Source organism: Coregonus clupeaformis, chromosome 2 (genome assembly GCF_020615455.1).
Source record: "Coregonus clupeaformis isolate EN_2021a chromosome 2, ASM2061545v1, whole genome shotgun sequence".
Classification (NCBI taxonomy): Eukaryota; Metazoa; Chordata; class Actinopteri; order Salmoniformes; family Salmonidae; genus Coregonus; species Coregonus clupeaformis.
Window position 1 is genome coordinate 4,285,713 of NC_059193.1, and position 18,438 is coordinate 4,304,150.

The 18,438-nt window shown below is 45.1% G+C and overlaps 1 protein-coding gene across 29 annotated transcripts in view; it reads left to right on the forward strand.

Annotated features, from left to right (window-relative positions):
- LOC121586406 (transcription factor 7-like 2) overlaps positions 1-18,438 on the forward strand; it is a 94,905-nt gene that overhangs the window by 66,380 nt on the left and 10,087 nt on the right. For 27 of the 29 annotated variants that reach the window (XM_045225899.1, XM_045225908.1, XM_045225907.1 and 24 more), the window contains 3 exons: positions 11,697-11,829; positions 14,445-14,547; positions 15,672-15,758. In XM_045225899.1, the coding sequence (XP_045081834.1) occupies positions 11,697-11,829; positions 14,445-14,547; positions 15,672-15,758 (323 nt within the window). Of the gene's footprint in view, positions 1-2,453; positions 3,330-11,696; positions 11,830-14,444; positions 14,548-15,671; positions 15,759-18,438 lie in introns of those variants that run through there. The other 2 variants (XM_045225930.1, XM_045225924.1) reach the window with 2 other exon arrangements.

Sequence of the window (18,438 nt, forward strand, 5' to 3'; positions counted from 1 at the left end):
AGGGACACCCCACTGCTTGAGTTTAGCCAAGTTAGGGAAACTCCTATAGAAGACTCGAGTACCTTTATGTCTACCAAGCCGCGGAAGGAAAGCCTCTCTCTCCGTCTCCCTCACTTCTTTCTCTCACTTCTTTTTGTTGTTCTTTCAACTTATCAAAGAAAGTGAGATGGACACAAAGGAGCTTATTAGGGGGGGATATGAAGATGGGCGAGGGGGAGAGAGAGGGACTCCTGGTCAGACGTGGAGGAGAGCAATGTTGCCTGAGAGTGTGTGTGTGTGTGTGTGTGAATGAATGAGGGGGCTGAGTGTGAGAAGCCCGGTTTGGCCGCTCGCTCGCTCTCCTCTGTCGGACCTGGATGGGCTTGCCATCGCTGTCTGGAGCTCCACCGGTCATTTCCCCTCTTCTTTGCGCTGGTGTGTTATCGACTCAGCCGATCAGGCGTTTGGTTTGCGAGGGGCTGCCGTAGATGAGGTGCTGCCCCCCAGTGGATTAGTGGATGACATGGTGATGGGCGTCTTGTTGTAGTCGGTGCGCTACCATGAGCGCCAGCATGCTTGTTTTAACCAGGAACCGAGCAGCATCCCAAATACAGCTCTTTTAAATGGTAAGACATTAACATTATTTATTACCTCCTGTGCTTTATTGTTCAACTAATGTAAGTGGACTTGTCTGTTTTTAAATATTATTTTTTATTGGAGTTCGTTGACATTATTGTATGTCTTCCATTTGGCAATTTATAATAGTTTAGTTGCTAAGTGACAGGTTGAAAGGCAGTGTTTGATTGCTTTGTCTGACAGTCTGACAGTGTTTTATTAATCTAAGGCAACTTTAATTTAAAATGATATTTATTATTTTGTAATAATATATTGATCATAAATCATATCAATTATGATTAAGGTAATGAAAATGGTGAAGTGTGTTGTACTGTTAATAACTAAATCTAATGTATTTTTAATTCAGTTTCTTCTATTAAATTTTTTTTGTATACATTTTGATAGTTATTATTCTCAAATAATTTTGAAATATGTATTTTTAATTGCATTTTAAATCATGAAACTCAATTTGTATTATCAGTAAATAATCTATTAAATCAATTGTCATGGTATGTTATCACAAAACAATGTGCCTAGATTAGGGGAATCTCTTTGAGTGTATGCCAATCATTTTCATTATCGTCTTATATTCCTCAAAGTTAAGTCCAAATTAGCAGGATTTGTAACGGTCGCCATCCATTGTAGTCCATTCCGGTTTCCTCTCTTTCGTTTCTTTTCTTGCACACTTTTTGGTCTAGTGTGAACACCGGAGACAGTGGAGTGGGATAGAGGGTCTTTTATTTCTCTCTTTTTTCAGAGGGGTCGTCTCTCCTGTTGGTCGCACTGTTGCCATTGTGGCCGGCTGATTGGGAGCTGTCCATCATTTGCGGGCGAACTGGCAGTTTACTTAAGAAAGTGCACGTGGGACAAAGGAGGTCGCGGGAGTGTGGCGGCCGAGCTGAATGGAGGGAGGGAAGGCAATTAGCTGCCACGTTGTTGGGGCTCTTTTACTTGTCAAGCTGGAGCCTCGTTGCTTTTGTGGGAGCCATGTAAAGGACCTTCCCAGGGCTTTGTTTTGGCATTAAGGGCCTCAGGACTGCCTGGCGAACGCCAGAGAAGAGCAGGCCAAAAAAGAAGAAGATTGAAATAAAATAGTGTGCTAAAAGCCATGCATTAGGTTTTTGTTGCTTCCGTTGTTGTCATTTTTATACATCTTATTGTTGCTCAGATATAAAAATATGCTGCTCCGCCTTTTCAGTTGCTCCTTTATTGCAAATATGTTTTTGATTCATTGTCACCAGGTAAAATTAGGTGATAATGTATTTGGAATATACAATCGGTCAACTCTACCTACTTTTTTGTCACTAAATAATATTAAAATTATAACCATATAATTATATATTTATTAGAAACCAAAATTGTATATTTCCTTTACATTCAAAATATCTAATTAAACCTTGGTGAAGCAAGTTCTTGTGCAATTAGTTAATTCACCCTGCTTGTTAATTGGTGAACAGTCCTGCGTATGCTTGCACTGGTCTAAGGCCCTGGAAGTGGTAAGAGCCTGGAAAGCGGCAGGGACAGGAGCATGGTTGTGGGGCCCGAACATTCAGAGGAAATGATCTCATGATAATAATGTTTCAGAGGTGGAGGACAGAGAGAGCAGTTGGGGGTATGGAGGCTTTAGGCCTTGCATAGTTGATCTTCTCACACAGGTCAGGAAGAGTTAACAGTGGAAACTGTATTATTGGACAGAAAAAAAAAACAGAAAAGGAAAAACAGAAAGAAGACCCCACGTAGATGTCATGTCCATGTCAAAGTGAAGACAATACATTTCAACCCCCCCCAGTAAGTTGGGTTGGAGAGGGGACTGTCAGTATCACACGGATAAGTGACTGTTCGCTACACTTTGCTGAACCTGCCCTCCCTTTGTGGATGTTGTGTCTTGTTCTTTCTTCTCCCCCTCTCTCTTTGTCTCTTTCCTCTTTCCTTGCTCGCTTTACCTTGTTGTAGCCAAAGCTTTTCAAGCTGCCAGTTCGACTCTGGGCTTCCTGGAGGGACTGCAGAGCCCACACACACATACACACACATATATACGAGTGTGCAATCTTGGAGTTTTGTAATAACAAGATTTTTGTTGTGTATATTGTTGTGTATTTTTTCTCGTTTGTTGCTTGTGGGAAGTCTTCTCTGCCCTGCCGAGAAGCAGTACTTTATATTTTTTTCTCGGTTTGTGTTTTCGCTTTCAATTCTTGTGACCGGCACAAACTTTTCTGAGAGAGGAGGCTGCGAGGGGCTGCTGAGAGTGGTGGAGGAAGCTGGGGGATCCTCAGGCTCTTTTGGGGAAGGTAGGGGGGCAGGCTAGGCTCCAGACCCTGAGCCCCATCCGTGAATCCTCAGACACAAATGTCTGTGGAACTTCCAATCATAAAATCCTGGGAACAATGGGCCACTCGTGTCGCGATGAGGATGCCTCGGTTTGAGGGACACACACATGCCCAGCCGCACACACTTCAGCACTTTGGGAGAAGAAGAAGTGAGGGCTAAGAAAAGACGAAGAAGAAGAAGTGGAGGAGGAAAAATAGTGTGAAGAAGAAAGGAAAGGCCATTGGTTTTGAACGCCGTAGTGAGGAAGGAGAAGTGGGGGGCAGGTGAAAAGTAAGCAGGGGGTCATGTACCCGAGTGAGGGCGTTTTAGCGGGGCCGGAGGAGAGGGGAGTCAAAGGAGGAGTCCTTGCCCCCGGGCTCCCCCTCCTCCAGCAGATCGGCTGCTGGCATCTCAATCTCAGTGGCTGGGTGAGTAAACCATACTCCCCTACCTCCTCTCTCTGTCTCCATCTACCTTTCTCTCAATTCCTGTGCTCCATCACTTTATGTTACCGTTGAACTTTAAGGATCAGATGATGATTGTTGTGATTTAAGGGGGGCCCGGGGGGTATTCCCCCTCCTGTAAGTGCAGGCCGGTGGTCATCTGCTTTAAAGTGGCTTTTTCCTTTCAAATATTCCTTTTTGCCTTTTTTTAAGTGGCTGTGTATGTTTATGTGCGGGGAGGGGGTGTTCTTGATCTTGGCGTGTGTTTGGGAGGTGTGTGTGGGGATATGCAAATTAGCAGTGTACATTTACAGAAACAGGCCAAAGACAGGACGCAGCATTTGAAATAATTGTCCTAATTGCCATTTTGTTTTAAATTGCTATTCAAATCTATAAACAGTTATTTACTAATAAGTTCAGTATAACTTTGTATTATTCCTCAAAAGATCATACCTTGTTATTCAACTGAATAGTATTTCCTAGACAAAGCATTATTTGATCATGCTCATGTCTAACCATGAAATGTAAAATATAATTGAAATAACCCACAAATTAACATATTCCTCTCTTAATTTTGCCGTCTAATTCAAAATTATAATTGCCTCCTCTTTCAACTGAAAATGTGAGGCGCTGATTGCATTTCAAAAGATGATGACAGAACTCAGTGTAGCTCTTGCACTGTAGTATCACTGCTTCGAGACACCACTTCAACTCGGGTAGGACAGCTCAAGAGATGTTTACATTCTAATGAGGAAGCATAAACACACATAGCACATTGCTCTTGTATAAAACTCAATATACAATACATTTTAGACAATTATTTATTAAAATCACATTGACAAAGTCATATGGAAGATATATTGCTAAATGTAAATTTGACAAATGACAGACTTCAATATGTATGAATGAATGAAGAGAGATGGAGAATGAGAGCAAAGGCTTTGGCCCAGATACATTTTTTGTTAGGTCCTGTGATCAGCAGCAAGCATGTCACAGAAGCAAAGTGAATAGATTAACTTTTAAATATACTGACTCGGTCTCTAGAGCAAGATACCCTTGGAGTGGGCTGCTTTTTTTCTCCCTTTCTGGAATAGCAATACTGATCGCCTGGCGCCTTTCCTAAATTCTTACATTTTTTCCCCAACACAGTATTGAGATCCTTTAATGTTACTGAGATAGTATTTTAGTGCAAACACAACAGTGAGGGTTGGTTCCACGTCTAAATATGGAAAATATTGGTGTATTTAATGCTGCAGAAATTGTCCAGTTTTAACTAAAATATGGTGATCTAAGTTCATGTTTGTATTTTTATTCTGACACTGTACACTCTTAGAAACAATTTGTTCTCTAAAAGGGTTCTTCGGTTGTCCCTATAGGATAAACCTTTGAAGAACCCTTTTTGGATCCAGGTAGAACCTGTTTGGGTACCACCTGAAACCAAAAAGGGTTCTACCTGGAACCAAAAAGGGTTCTCTTATGGGTACAGCCAAAGTGTTTATACAGTATGTTGATAGAAGATTACGCTTTAAGATATTGTATTGGTAAAGAAACCAACACAAAATGGTATATAATGTTGTTTCTCTGCTCGTTTGACCCCAAGGTGTTGCATTAATGAAAATGTAGCATTGTTACTAGGATTTGATGTGTAGCCTAGGATCTGTATCTTTGTGAATGTTCAGTTTGATCTCCATCACTGCTAACAGTGAGAGGGAAAATGTAGTTACTGTCAACAGAGATGTGATATGGGCGTCGCTTGAAGATGATAATATTTTGCCTGGAGCGGGCACTCAACGCCTTAGAGGTGAACTTTTTATGAAAATAAATCCTATCACGCCAATAAGACCTGTTGTGATAGTGGACAATAATTTTGTATTGCCATGGTAATGACATCAGTTTGTGTTTAGTTTTTGAGTTTATCAGATAATGTAAAAGTCCACACACACAAGCTCCAATCATTCCCTCCCTCCCTCCCTCCCTCCCTCCCTCCCTCCCTCCCTCCCTCCCTCCCTCCCTCCCTCCCTCCCTCCCTCCCTCCCTCCCTCCCTCCCACTCCTCTTGCACAGTGTGTGTTTTCTGCATCGTGTCCCTGTGTGTGTGCTTGGATGCGGGCCACTGGCACATTTTGGGAGCGGATCAGGGCCCTGGCAGCTTTTTCTGCTAGCTCTGGAATTTGTGCGCCTGCGAGGACCCCTATCCATCACTACGCTGTCAGCCCCCCACCTCTTTCCCCCTCCCTGGTCCCCCACCGCCCCCCTCACTCAACCCCACTACAGCTCATTAGAGCCTGCAAGGCGTTGTGACAACTCATCATATCATGAGATAAAGCATGGAGAGACGTGCGGGCCCCCCCAGGGGCCACTAGGTCACCACCTTCACATTTAGTCTTCAAATTGCCCTGCAAGGTGCCACCAGGCGGAAATGCAAGGCCAACAGCTTTTTCCTGTCCTGCTTTTCTCTCCAGGGTCGCTCTCGCTCTCGCTCTCTCTCACAATCTGTGTCCTCCTCCTCTTTGCTTCTGTCTCTCACATGGCATCCTCTTGCAACTGTCATTCCCACATGCCTGTGGTGAAGCAGCTCAAAGAGTGATTTGTAAGAGTTTTTTAAAATGTTTGATTAGCCTAGTTTCCTCTTATTTATTTTAATAAGTGTATAACTAGACTAATTGATAAGCAATATTGTAAAAACATAGTTATTGACTCAAATGTACCATTGTAATGTGAAATACCACTTGATAAAGGTCAGGCTTTATTTTCGGATCCAAAACCATGGTCAGTTGAACTATAAAGAAAGAGGGTACCTAACCAACTCTGTCAAGTTGTGTCCGCCCTACATTAGCCCCAGTACATGAGTGGCTGATGGGAAAGCCTAGGGGTCAGGGTTCGGACAATGATGCTGAGTGAGTGTGACACGGCCTCTCCGTGGCAACCAGAGAGCCTGCACACAAATACACAGGCCCTCTCTCCATCCACACAGCCCAGACACTAGTGAGGTCACCACCAGGGGTCAAGACCCTGATACTGTGGCTGTCACTCGCACAGAGGGGGTTCAGCGTACGCACACATACACTCATGTGAACACGCACGCTCTCACAGACACACTCACGCGAACTCTTCTCGAGGAAAAACATTTATCTTTCTTGGCAGTGTGAATCTTTTTATATACAGTTGAAGTCGGAAGTTTACATACACTTAGGTTGGAGTCATTAAAACTAGTTTTTTCAACCACTGCACACATTTCTTTTTAACAAACTATAGATTTGGCAAGTCGGTTAAGACATCTACTTTGTGCATGACACAAGTAATTTTTCCAACCATTGTTTACAACAGATTATTTCACTTATAATTCACTGTATCACAATTCCAGTGGGTCAGAAGTTTACATACATTAAGTTGACTGTGCCTTTAAACAGCTTGGAAAATTCCAGAAAATGATGTCATGGCTTTAGAAGCTTCTGATAGGCTAATTGACATAATTTGAGTCAATTGGAGGTGTACCTGTGGATGTATTTCAACTCAGTGCCTCTTTGCTTGACATCATGGGAAAATCAAAAGAAATCAGCCTCCACAAGTCTGGTTCATCCTTGGGAGCAATTTCCAAACGCCTGAAGGTACGACGTTCATCTGTACAAACAATAGTACGCAAGTATAAACACCATGGGACCACGCAGCAGTCATACCGCTCAGGAAGGAGACGCGTTCTGTCTCCTAGAGATGAACATACTTTGGTGCGAAAAGTGCAAATCAATCCCAGAACAACAGCAAAGGACCTTGTGAAGATGCTGGAGGAAACAGGTACAAAAGTATCTATATCCACAGTAAAACGAGTCCTCTATCGACATAACCTGAAAGGCCGCTCAGCAAGGAAGAAGCCACTGCTCCAAAACCGCCATAAAAAAGCCAGACTACGGTTTGCAACTGCACATGGGGACAAAGATTGTACTTTTTGGAGAAATGTCCTCTGGTCTGATGAAACAAAAATAGAACTGTTTGGCCATAATGACCATCGTTATGTTTGGAGGAAAAAGGGGGAGCTTGCAAGCCGAAGAACACCATCCCAACCTTGAGGCACAGGGGGTGGCAGCATCATGCTGTGGGGGTGCTTTGCTGCTGGAGGGACTGGTGCACTTCACAAAATAGATGTTATCATGAGGAAGGACAATTATGTGGATATATTGAAGCAACATCTCAAGACATCAGTCAGGAAGTTAAAGCTTGGTCGCAAATGGGTCTTCCAAATGGACAATGACCCCATGCATACTTCCAAAGTTGTGGCAAAATGGCTTAAGGACAACAAAGTCAAGGTATTGGAGTGGCCATCACAAAGCCCTGACCTCAATCCTATAGAAAATGTGTGGCCAGAACTGAAAAGGCGTGTGCGAGCAAGGAGGCCTACAAACCTGACTCAGTTACACCAGCTCTGTCAGGAGGAATGGGCCAAAATTCACCCAACTTATTGTGGGAAGCTTGTCCCAAGTTAAACAATTTAAAGGCAACGCTACCAAATACTAATTGAGTGTATGTAAACTTCTGACCTACTGGGAATGTGATGAAATAAATAAAAGCTGAAATAAATAATTCTCTCTACTATTATTACCTGAGTTTAAATGTATTTGGCTAAGGTGTATGTAAACTTCCGACTTCAACTGTGTATATATATATGTATTTATAAAGTAGGCTACTGTGTGTGTGTGTATGTGTGTGTGTGTGCGGAGGTGCATGCACATGTCCTAGTACTACAGCTTTTCTGTAAAGGGTTTTGCCATTCAAAAGTTGGGATTGCTGCGGGACACTTTCTTTGAAATGGTTAATCAGGGTCAAGGAACAGTAGTGAATACAAATTCATACAATTGTGTGTTGGTTGTGTACTCGTTTGAGCGCGTGTGTGTGTACGCACATTCTTGAACAGCTCTCATGATTGGTCTCCTAGTATATTTCTGTCGATTGTAATGCTGAAAGTAGTGGGAGTGATGGCAACAGGGCCAGGAAGTCGGCTTTGCTCCTTCCTTTGTAGAGAAACAGAAAATACTCCCACGTAGTTCCTTTGTTTAGCATGTGTGCTTTGCATAATGCTCCACTTGTTTGAGGAGCTGTGTTGTGATTCCATCAGCGCCTGTTGTCCGAGGGTGTTAAAAGCAGGTGCTGCACCGAGGCCTAATTTACACTGGGGCGGCAAGGCTTCATTTTAATGGAAGTTGTGTGTGTGTGTGTGTCACAGGAGGTTGGTGGCACCTTAATTGGGGAGGAAGGGCTCATGGTAGTGGCTGGAGCGGAATAAGTGGAATGGTATCAAATACATCAAACACATGGTTTCCATGTGTAGGCTATATATATTTTCTGGAAGCTAAAATGTATTGTTGATTGAATAGATATGGTGTGAACCTAGCCTGTGTTTTCTGCAAAGGCCTGAACTTCAGGTGTGATTGGGCTCATATCGGTAAAACAAAAAATCATCCCGCTTCTCTCCATGGCTGTTTCAATTAAGCTCTGTAAATGTGTTACAGTCCATATGGGCTCTGCACTGTAGGTGTTGGAATCTGGGATGGCTCACCTGTTCTCTCTGTGAGAGTGCAAAAGCTTAACTCATAGGCTTGTCAGGGAAGTCTGGACTACAGGGCATGTAGAGGTGTGTGAGTCAACTTGACCAAAATGGAAGCTGCAGAGAGTCTTTCACTCTCACACCCTTCTCACTGCATGTAAGCATAGAATTGAGGCATTCTCCAGAGTTGTTTTAGAATAATTGCACTGAAAAACAATCATTAAAAATAATAAGGAATTCTTTAGACTCGATACAGACCAGCCTTCTCTGTAAGGCAGCAAACCTCCATTGCTTAAGAATTTTTCTCTCTATGGGTGACATTACACCTCCCTCTTTCCTCCTCCCTTCATGGGGTGGTTCTAATCCTCCCCTCAGTGACACAGAGAGAGGCTGGCCGCCACAGTAGCCAAACAGCAGTAGTGTCTGTATGGCCCAGAAGCCATATAAACTGGAGCGCTTGTGTTGTCTATTATTTGCCTGGCTCGGCTCGACTTGGGGCTTCTGAAATGGAGGCCTGATAGCCCCAAAGTGTCTGTGATGTAAATCTCTTTCAATATCTCACTCACTCACTCACTCACTCACTCACCACTCCTCACTCACTCACTCACTCACTCACTCACTCACTCACTCACTCACACACACACACACACACACACACACACACACACACACACACACACACACACACACACACACACACACACACACACACACACACACACACACACACACACACACACAGTTTCTCTCTCACAGCTCTCTCTCTATTATGCTCAAACAGTCCTTCTCTCTCGCCCTCCCTCTCTCTCTCCATTCCTCACCCTCTCTCTTCTCTCTCTCTCTCAATGCAGACTCAGTGGATGGGCATTTTAAACTGTCTCTCAATGGAGACAAAATAACTAATTTAAATGACCTCTAAAGCCTTTCAGCACAGGGAGAATTGACAGCACAGCTCAGGAGTGAAGGCCGTTTGGGGCAGCCAGTGCATTTCGCTCAATGGCTACCTTGTCAGCTGTGTTTGGCAGCTGTCATCTCCCCAATCTTTTTTTGTATCCCTCCATTCAAGATTTTTAGATTAGATATGGGGACTGTGGGGAAGAAACATGTTGATTTGTGTCTTGTATTCATTTTAACGAGTCGTGTACCACAACCAACCACAACCAACCCCCCCTCCCTTCTTCTCTCACTCTCTCTCCTCCCTCTCTCCTCTCTCTCTCCAGTCTTTTGAGCTCAGGGCTGTGAATGAGTCCCCAGAGTCTCTCCATGTTTCCCAGTAGTTCTACTGGGTTCATTAATCTTTCATTGGGACCATGGCGGTGTGGAATGCCACCCCACTCCCTCCCTCCCTTTCTTCCTCCCTCCCCTTGCGCTACCCCTCCCCTCCCCTTCTCCTCTCCTCTACTCTCTACCCCTCTCACAGCTCCACTGGAGGGGGGTGGGGGGGCTGGAAGGGTACTTTACCCACTCCAGCCTGGTACAGTTCAGTCCAGACCAATCTGGTAGTCAGTTACACAGAAATGTATCTCATACATTGGTCACAGTAGGTTCAGCCTATGGAGATGATGGATTTTCAGCATGAAGTGCTGCTTACATGTGTCTTGCCTAGGGCCCTCAGCTTTGCATTTGTATAGTTAAATGAGCATAGAGTCCATGCATTATCCCTCCCTCCCTCTTACCACTTTAATGCCTTTAAAAGTCTATTGGAAAATTGCCACCGCCAGGTTTTGGGTTGGTGCCACGCCATGGTTAGGGCTGCTAATGAGTGTGTTTGGACTGTAAGAGTACAAATTGAACTTGTGAAGGGAACATTACCCACACCCCCATTGCCCCTACTCCTTCCCTCTCTACACACACACACACACACACACACACACACAGACACACACACACACAGACACACACCAGCTAGCTCACTCTCCTTTTCCCCAGCACACATCAGCCATGTTACCACAAGCCTGATTAGTGATGCCTCTTTGACTGCCGAGGGACAGAATATGAGTTGAAGAGCAAGACCAGCTCACCGCCAGTGGTTTAAACCAGAACACTAATCTGGTTACTGTGTGTGTGTGTGTGTGTGTGAGTGCGTGCGCGCGCGTGCCTGGAGAAGTGGGCTGAGCTCTGGTTAACATGAGGCCCATGACGGAGCACCCCTCAGCTTAACTGTAATCTTTGGGTAATTGAAAAAGGGGCCTGCGCCACTTAGGAGCACAAAGAGTAGATTACATAGCTAAAATTAATTTGGCAAAAATGTAGAAATGGATTTTCTCCCCTCTTTTATTACAATGCCCCGCTATCCTCTTTACCTCCCCTCCTCCTCTACCCCCTCCTAAAACAGACCCTGGGGGGACAGAGAGGGGAGGGGTAGGGAGGTACATAGCAGAGGGAGGAGAGGGAATCAGTAGGGTAAAGCACTAAGTGAGGGGTTGGATGGTAGAGGATTGCTGACTGTTGTTATAATGGGTGTGGATTTTACACATTTGGTGGTTTGCACATGATCGATCTACCCCCCAGTAAGAGGCCCCCTTGTCATGCAGCCCCAGTCCAAAACTAAAGTGACAGCCGTGCGTCTGAGATAGTATTACTGAGTCGCAGAGTGTCGCCGCAGAAGTGTTCTTAATTACCAAGCACACTATTTTCACTCTGCTCTGGCGGTTTGGGGCTCCGAGGGGGTCGATCATTTGATAGCTCTCGTTTTTCAAGAGCTTTCTGAGCGATGTTGTAACTCTACTGCCGGCGCCTGCAATCTCTAGCCCTAACTCTTCTTTTGTTTTATTTTCTCCCCCTCTCTCCTCCTCCTCTCTCTCCCTCTCTTTATAGTCTAATAAGGTCCCAGTGGTACAGCACCCTCACCACGTGCACCCGCTCACGCCTCTGATCACCTACAGCAATGAGCACTTCACACCGGGCAACCCCCCTCCGCACCTACAGGGAGACGTGGACCCCAAAACAGGTAAGACAGAGAACATGCACACTACACTACACTACGCTACACTGTTGCCCCGTTGGGAAACATGGTTGGGAAATGGTTAACACTCCAGCCACTGTTCCAAAGAAACACGGTCCTCAAATCCAAATAGTGATAGTCCAGCGATTAACATACAATAGCCACGAGATCTTCTCCCAAGGTCAGAACACAGAATAATTCTTATTGTTGTCGACATACAAAGGCTACCACTGCTGCCTATGCAACCACACACACACACACACACACACACACACACACACTCACACACATCTGCCTGATCAAATATCGTTTTATTTAAGGAAGATATAGCCCTTACAAAGCACAACATTGCAGGGCCTGCTTTCTCTGACCAGGTGTGAGGTATTTTAGGGCAGACAACAGTCACAGCTACTCAGACAGAAAGCTTCTCTCTCCTTATGGGCTCCCGAGTGGTGCAGCGGTCTAAGGCACTGCATCTCAGCGCTTGAGGCGTCACTACAGACCCCCTGGTTCGAATCCAGGCTGTATCACAACCGGCCGTGATTGGGAGTCCCATAGGGCGGCGCACAATTGGCCCAGCGTCGTCCGGGTTTTGCCGGTGTAGGCCGTCATTGTAAAGAAGAATTTGTTCTTAACTGACTTGCCTAGTTAAATAAAGGTAAAAAAAAAAAATGGTATGGCTGTGCTATTGTGTCTTGCAGAAGTAATCCTGTTGATTTTGCTCTGGCAGGGAAGGGAGGGCCACTATTTCATCTCTCCTCTGCCACTACAGGGGGAGGTGTGTGTGACACACACACACACACACACACACACACACACACACACACACACACACACCACACACCACACACCACACACACACACACCACAGCATGCGACCCATCCATCTGACTGAATTTAAATGTAGCATTCCTTCATTTTAAATGTCCACCTGCAATAAACATTTTGACCTAGTAGGTCAACTCACTTTCAATATGTGTACATAATATTGAGTTAATATTGAATAGCTTTGAAGGGTCTCTGGTTGTTTTGTTCGGGTTTTGTACTCACAAAGGGGTGATAACGACCCAGCTGCTGTTTAATGTGCCAGTTAATGGTGCTGCTTAATTGAGTGTAGTGTTTAATTAATTAACAAGCTATATTAAGACTTCAGCACTGGATGGCAATGCAGAGCAACGTTAGAAACAATTTCCTCTGAAGAGTGTGTCAGTCAGTGCCATTATGTCTATAGAACTAGGGCTTACAACATTTTTGAAACCCTCCTCAGCTACAAATGTGTAATTAATGATCCATAACATTTTTCTCAATTAGTTCGGCATCAGTTTTGAGAGACAAACCCCAGTGAGGGTGTGTCTGCTTCTTGGATGCACACAATGTTCCTTAGACACCTGTCACTGAACAATGTCTATGGAAACCTTCCCATGGGGCTGATTTTCACATACCTGGCTCGGCCTTGTGGCTTTGGGTGTAACACACACCAGCAACACACCGGCTGTGGACAGATTCATGGGGCCAGGGTTAGTTCTGCAGTCCTCTTCATCTGGGTCCACTGTGGCCATATCGGCACCAGCCAGAACAAAAACTGCTCCACAGCTGCACCGATATGCAGGCCAGGCAGGACTACTGTGAAAGAATGCACCAGAGCAAATAAAAGTCCCTCCGCTGCGCTGTTAGCCAGTGGAACTCAAACACTTCCTTGTCACGTTTTAACGCTCAACACTAGAAAAATGGAAAAGCCATCATTTCTTTGCTTTCACCATTTCTCCTTTTTTTTATGACAGACCTTTGGAGGCTTAATGTTTTGGGTGGCTGGTCTGCATGTTTTATTTGCCTGTCAGCTGCCACAGTAAGTGATTGCGACATTGGCAAATGTGTGATTGTTTTGCAGTGCCCTCTGTAGGACATCTCTGTCGCTGTGCATCAGATGGGAAAACTACATAATTTCTGTCTCTTTGTTAAAAACATTAGGATGAATAGTGGAACATGAAACCAATTCTGGTTAAAAAAAATCTGGAAACCAAGGGCCCCTATTTATAAGAGCTACTTTACAATGTCATAAGCATGTCATAATAGATGTTATAGAAAGTTATAAATCAAATCAAATGTTATTGGTCACATACACATATTTAGCAGATGTTATTGCGGGTGTAGCGAAATGTTTGTAAGAGCCTATGTCAGTTGAAGACAGCTAGGCTAATACAACACTGTCATGTCACCCAGTATATTGGGTAAGCCGACTAGCTATGAAACAAGCTGGTCATTAATAACTTGCAGTGACTGTTTATAACATCACTTCATTCATGCTTATGACAGTAAGAGAACTTGTTGGGTTTATATGAAGTCAAACCCCCCCCTCTCTCTTTCTCTCTGTCTCTCAACACGTTATGACACCTTACCGCCAGACTCAAACAGCTTTGATCAGGACGTGTGATTTAGCACTGTGTACATGTGAGCGCATCCGCTCTTCCTCCTCCTCCTCTCTACCCTCCCAGCTTCCTGTGATGTCGACTCTGTTCATTATGAAACTCACAAAGGATGAGTTTAACCCTGACTGATATTTCGGTGTCCATCCCTCTCTCCCTCTTTATTTGTCCCTCTACCCTTTCTATCTTTCTCTCCAGGAATTCCAAGGCCTCCACAACACCCAGACATATCTCCCTATTACCCTCTCTCGCCTGGCTCTGTAGGCCAGCTCCCCCATCCGCTAGGATGGTTAGTACCACAGTAAGCAACATTTTATGACCTTCTTTCTCCACTGTCATCAAGCATGTTTTATTGCTCCAAGCATGTGCTGGTTACAATGTTTATAACTATGTCTAGATGTAGATCTATTTAGTGGTTTGGAGCATTAAGTTCTGTATATAAAATCAGCATCCCTAATGTAGATTATATAATGTCAAATAGTTCTCCATCAGAGGCAATGTCTTCTGGTTTTGTTGTGGGAGGAGAACTTGATTTCTGTATTTTCCTGTCTGGTAACATCATAAGCAGAGCACAGGGAAAGCTCTATATCCACTTATCTCAAACTGGGCCCTCTCAGTTTGGATCAAGCACTGATTTGACTCCTGGCTGACCACAGTGCAGAGAGGAGGGCTAAGTCTCCCTCTCCACTGGAGTCTCCAGTTTATACATTCAGGCAATGGACTGACTCCTGGGCCACAGAAGCACACTGCGGTTTCCTAACCCCCCCCCAACACCAACTTGCTTCTTTGTGGCGAATGCTATTTTGCATTTCTCTGTATTGTCCAATTAGATTAATGAACCGTGATTGCCCGTATTTTACCCACAATTCCACACGGGGGCTCTCCCCTGGTAACTCTTGTCAACACTTGTTAATTTGACAACAGGCTACAAATTAAGCTCTGTTAATTTAATGTTTTCTCACCGCGATCTAAATACCGGAAAAGGCCCCGAGCGCAGCCACGGCACCCTTTGATTTGCTGCACTTTATTTTGGTATAAATTTACATTAATTATTGTTTGTCTTTGGATGTGTAGACCTCAATTAGCGTGATGGCTCCATTAAAGAGTCCCGCGCTTCGTCTTTAATTATCACAACAAAACACCTAGTTCCAGCTCGGGGAGGAAGTGGCTCCCTCTCCGTCGACACCGAGCGAAGGGTTATGAAATTTAATTAGCCATTCCTAACAGATTTGTGGCATTCAAATTGTTCGGAGTTTGCCTCTCCTTTGATCCGCACTCTGCAATCCCCTAGATTTTAGTCCTGATCAAATGAGAATAAAGAGACCTGCGATCGGGGAGAGAGGGAGAGGGCTTTACCTCCTCTCCTTCCATCAACCCTGTTTCTTTACCTCCCTCTCTTCTCTTTGTTCCTTTTCCTTCTCCTAGGCAAGGTCAACCTGTTTACCCAATCACGACGGGGGGTTTTAGACATCCCTACCCGACTGCACTCACTGTCAACGCATCCATGCAAAGGTGAGTTGAGCCTTGGGAGATAAACACACACACACACACACACACACAGACACAGGAGGAGGCCACGACGCGGGTGCATACCCAGGCGTCACACACAGTACTGTGTAAACTTCTCCCTTAAGGAGAGTGCACACACTCGTCTCTGTGCTCAAAAGGCCGATCCTCCAGTGTCCCCCACTATGTGTTGAAAATTAATTATATTTATCACTATCTAATGAGGCCCCTGAAGAACATTTACCCTAGCTGCATGTCAGCCTCATCTGTAATGGACGGGGCATGTCCTAGTTTTTAGCAACCAGACACATTGATAAATAAACATGTAGACACTTAAAAGGAGAGTATGATGTAGACTGGGGCTTGACACTTGGCTAATGCTTTGTTGGGCCCATTAGAGTCCAGCTCAAGAGGAGAGCTAAGGACACAAGTGGACCCGGAGGGGCATATATGTTTGTTGTTGTTGTGTTATGTGTTTTTAACTGGGCATGGCTTCCCCGGGGGCTGTGCTATAATACTCTGTATTGTGTGGGAAGTGGGAAGAGTTAACTGTGGATGACAAGTACCCCATGATTTGTAGGTTCGGAGTCTTTTCGAAAAACGACAACAACAACAAAAAGAAACAATTCCATATGGCCGCCCCTCCCTTTTCCCCTGTCCGCCTCCCCGAGCCTAGAGCAGTATTCACAGGCGTTTCAGTGCAGGCAGCTGGAGAGTTTGGAACGGGGATGGTTTATAGATTGGAGGGGAGGGGGTGAGAGGCAGAGGCCTAGGGAGCCTGGGGAACAGGCCAAGCTTCAGTTTAATTACATGCTGATTGGAAAAGCAGCTCTTGAGAGTAGACTGTTCAGACCTCTGTGACGTTGATGGATAAGTGTGAGCGAAGGAGGAAAGGAGAGAGAATGCAAAGGTAGGGAAGAAGAGAGAGGGAGGCCTCGAATGGGGTATGGAAAGGTTCATGTTGTGAAATAGTACCTCACACCCTTAGCACTTTGGCATTGAACACGTGTGCACTCGGGTTCCTTATTCCACCCCTCTCTCTCTCTCTCTCACACATACACGCACACTCTGACATGGCCTCTTGAACACTCCTTTTAATTACAAGCAGAAAAGCACATTCACTTCACACTTTCTGTTAAAAAGAGAGGCTATGTGAGCCATCAGCTCTTTGTTTGTCCTTTTTTCTTGGTTAGCCTTACATTCACATGTATTCTTAATTAATACACATTACCTACATACTTAGGTTGATAGTTTCTATCATTGTTGGCCACACCTTGATCCAGACTCCCTCATGGCTTTAGGAACAGACCCAACCACCTTCACAGTTCGCTGTAGCACAGCCTTGCTTTCCATATGTGGGTGTCATCTGTATAACAGGGTTAAGATGGTGCTCATTTCTCATCTCTATCCCTATTGGGTCCCTCTTCCACTCCTAGTGACCCCCGTAAAGCAGACCTTGCCCCCCCCTCTCCCCATCCTAGCCCAGCCCTGGTTGCCCTGCTCTCGGGTACAGCTGGTAGAGCGCAGGCAGCCAGACTAACCAGGACCTGGCAGCATCTAGTGGACCTGTGTTTTAAGTGACAGCTAATTCACCCCTAATGACGGCCTCTACATTGTGATCATCTTATTTCCAGCAAGGCTAATTGAATCTGCTGGATGGGGGCTAGGGGGATTGGCTGGGCTGTGGGGCTGGGGAGAGCTAATGCGTTCTGATGAGCCCTAATTGAATTAGATATAGCTGTTTAGGTGGAGGTCTCCATCTCTCTGGAGAAAGGGGCTTTAGCATGTCCTTGTTAAAACTGCCACTGGAGATTTGACCCCAAAAAAAGATGTCCGATTGGGGTGTCGACGGCGTAGAGAAATGGCACAGAGTGGAAAGGTTTGGATAATCGTGTATATGACAGGGTTTCGGAAGCAAAAAATGAAAACAAGATTTGAGAATTGTCTCTTGGCTTTAAAAAGGCTTTTCTTGCTTAAATATGCCACAAGACATCCAGTAGTTATAAAGTCCAGTCCATGTCTAATAACCACATTGAGATGTCCTGATCCTGTATTTCACTGGCTAGCCAGATCTTAACAAGAGATCTAGTGCTTCAGTACTAGCCCCTAGTGCCACATACCGGCCCAATTAGGATGCAGAGAGCAAGTCTGGCTCTCATACCTTGCACCCACTCAATGAGCACCTTATACCTAGGTCCTGTTAAAAAATACATTCTCTGGAAGGGAAAAAAGGCAGGCGAGAGAGAAAAGAGTCAGTCGACGGAGCAAATGAGAGACATTATTTTGATAATGGGGTTGGAACCGTACAGGTCCATTATCTCTGGCGGGCCTGTGTGTGACAGGTGGGAAGAAGTGTAAACCCCTCGCCCCCTGCCTAACCCCTGCGCTTTGATATGTTCCCCCCTCATCCCGCTCTCTCCCTTCCTCCCTCGCTACCCCTCTCTTTTTCCTGCGGAAGGGAAAGTACGCTGGCCGAGTCAATATACTGTACATTAACCAGGCATAGGGGTACTTCCTCACATTGGCAATTAAATGGCACTGGCTGACACTGGGCCTGCATTGCAGCCAATGACCCACCCCCATCCTTGCCTTTCAGATTGAGACGTAGGAGCCTGGGGGTTGTTCTGTTCTGTGCTGATGAGGCAAGATGATGATGCCCCGCACATCAAAGGGATGGCCATCATGT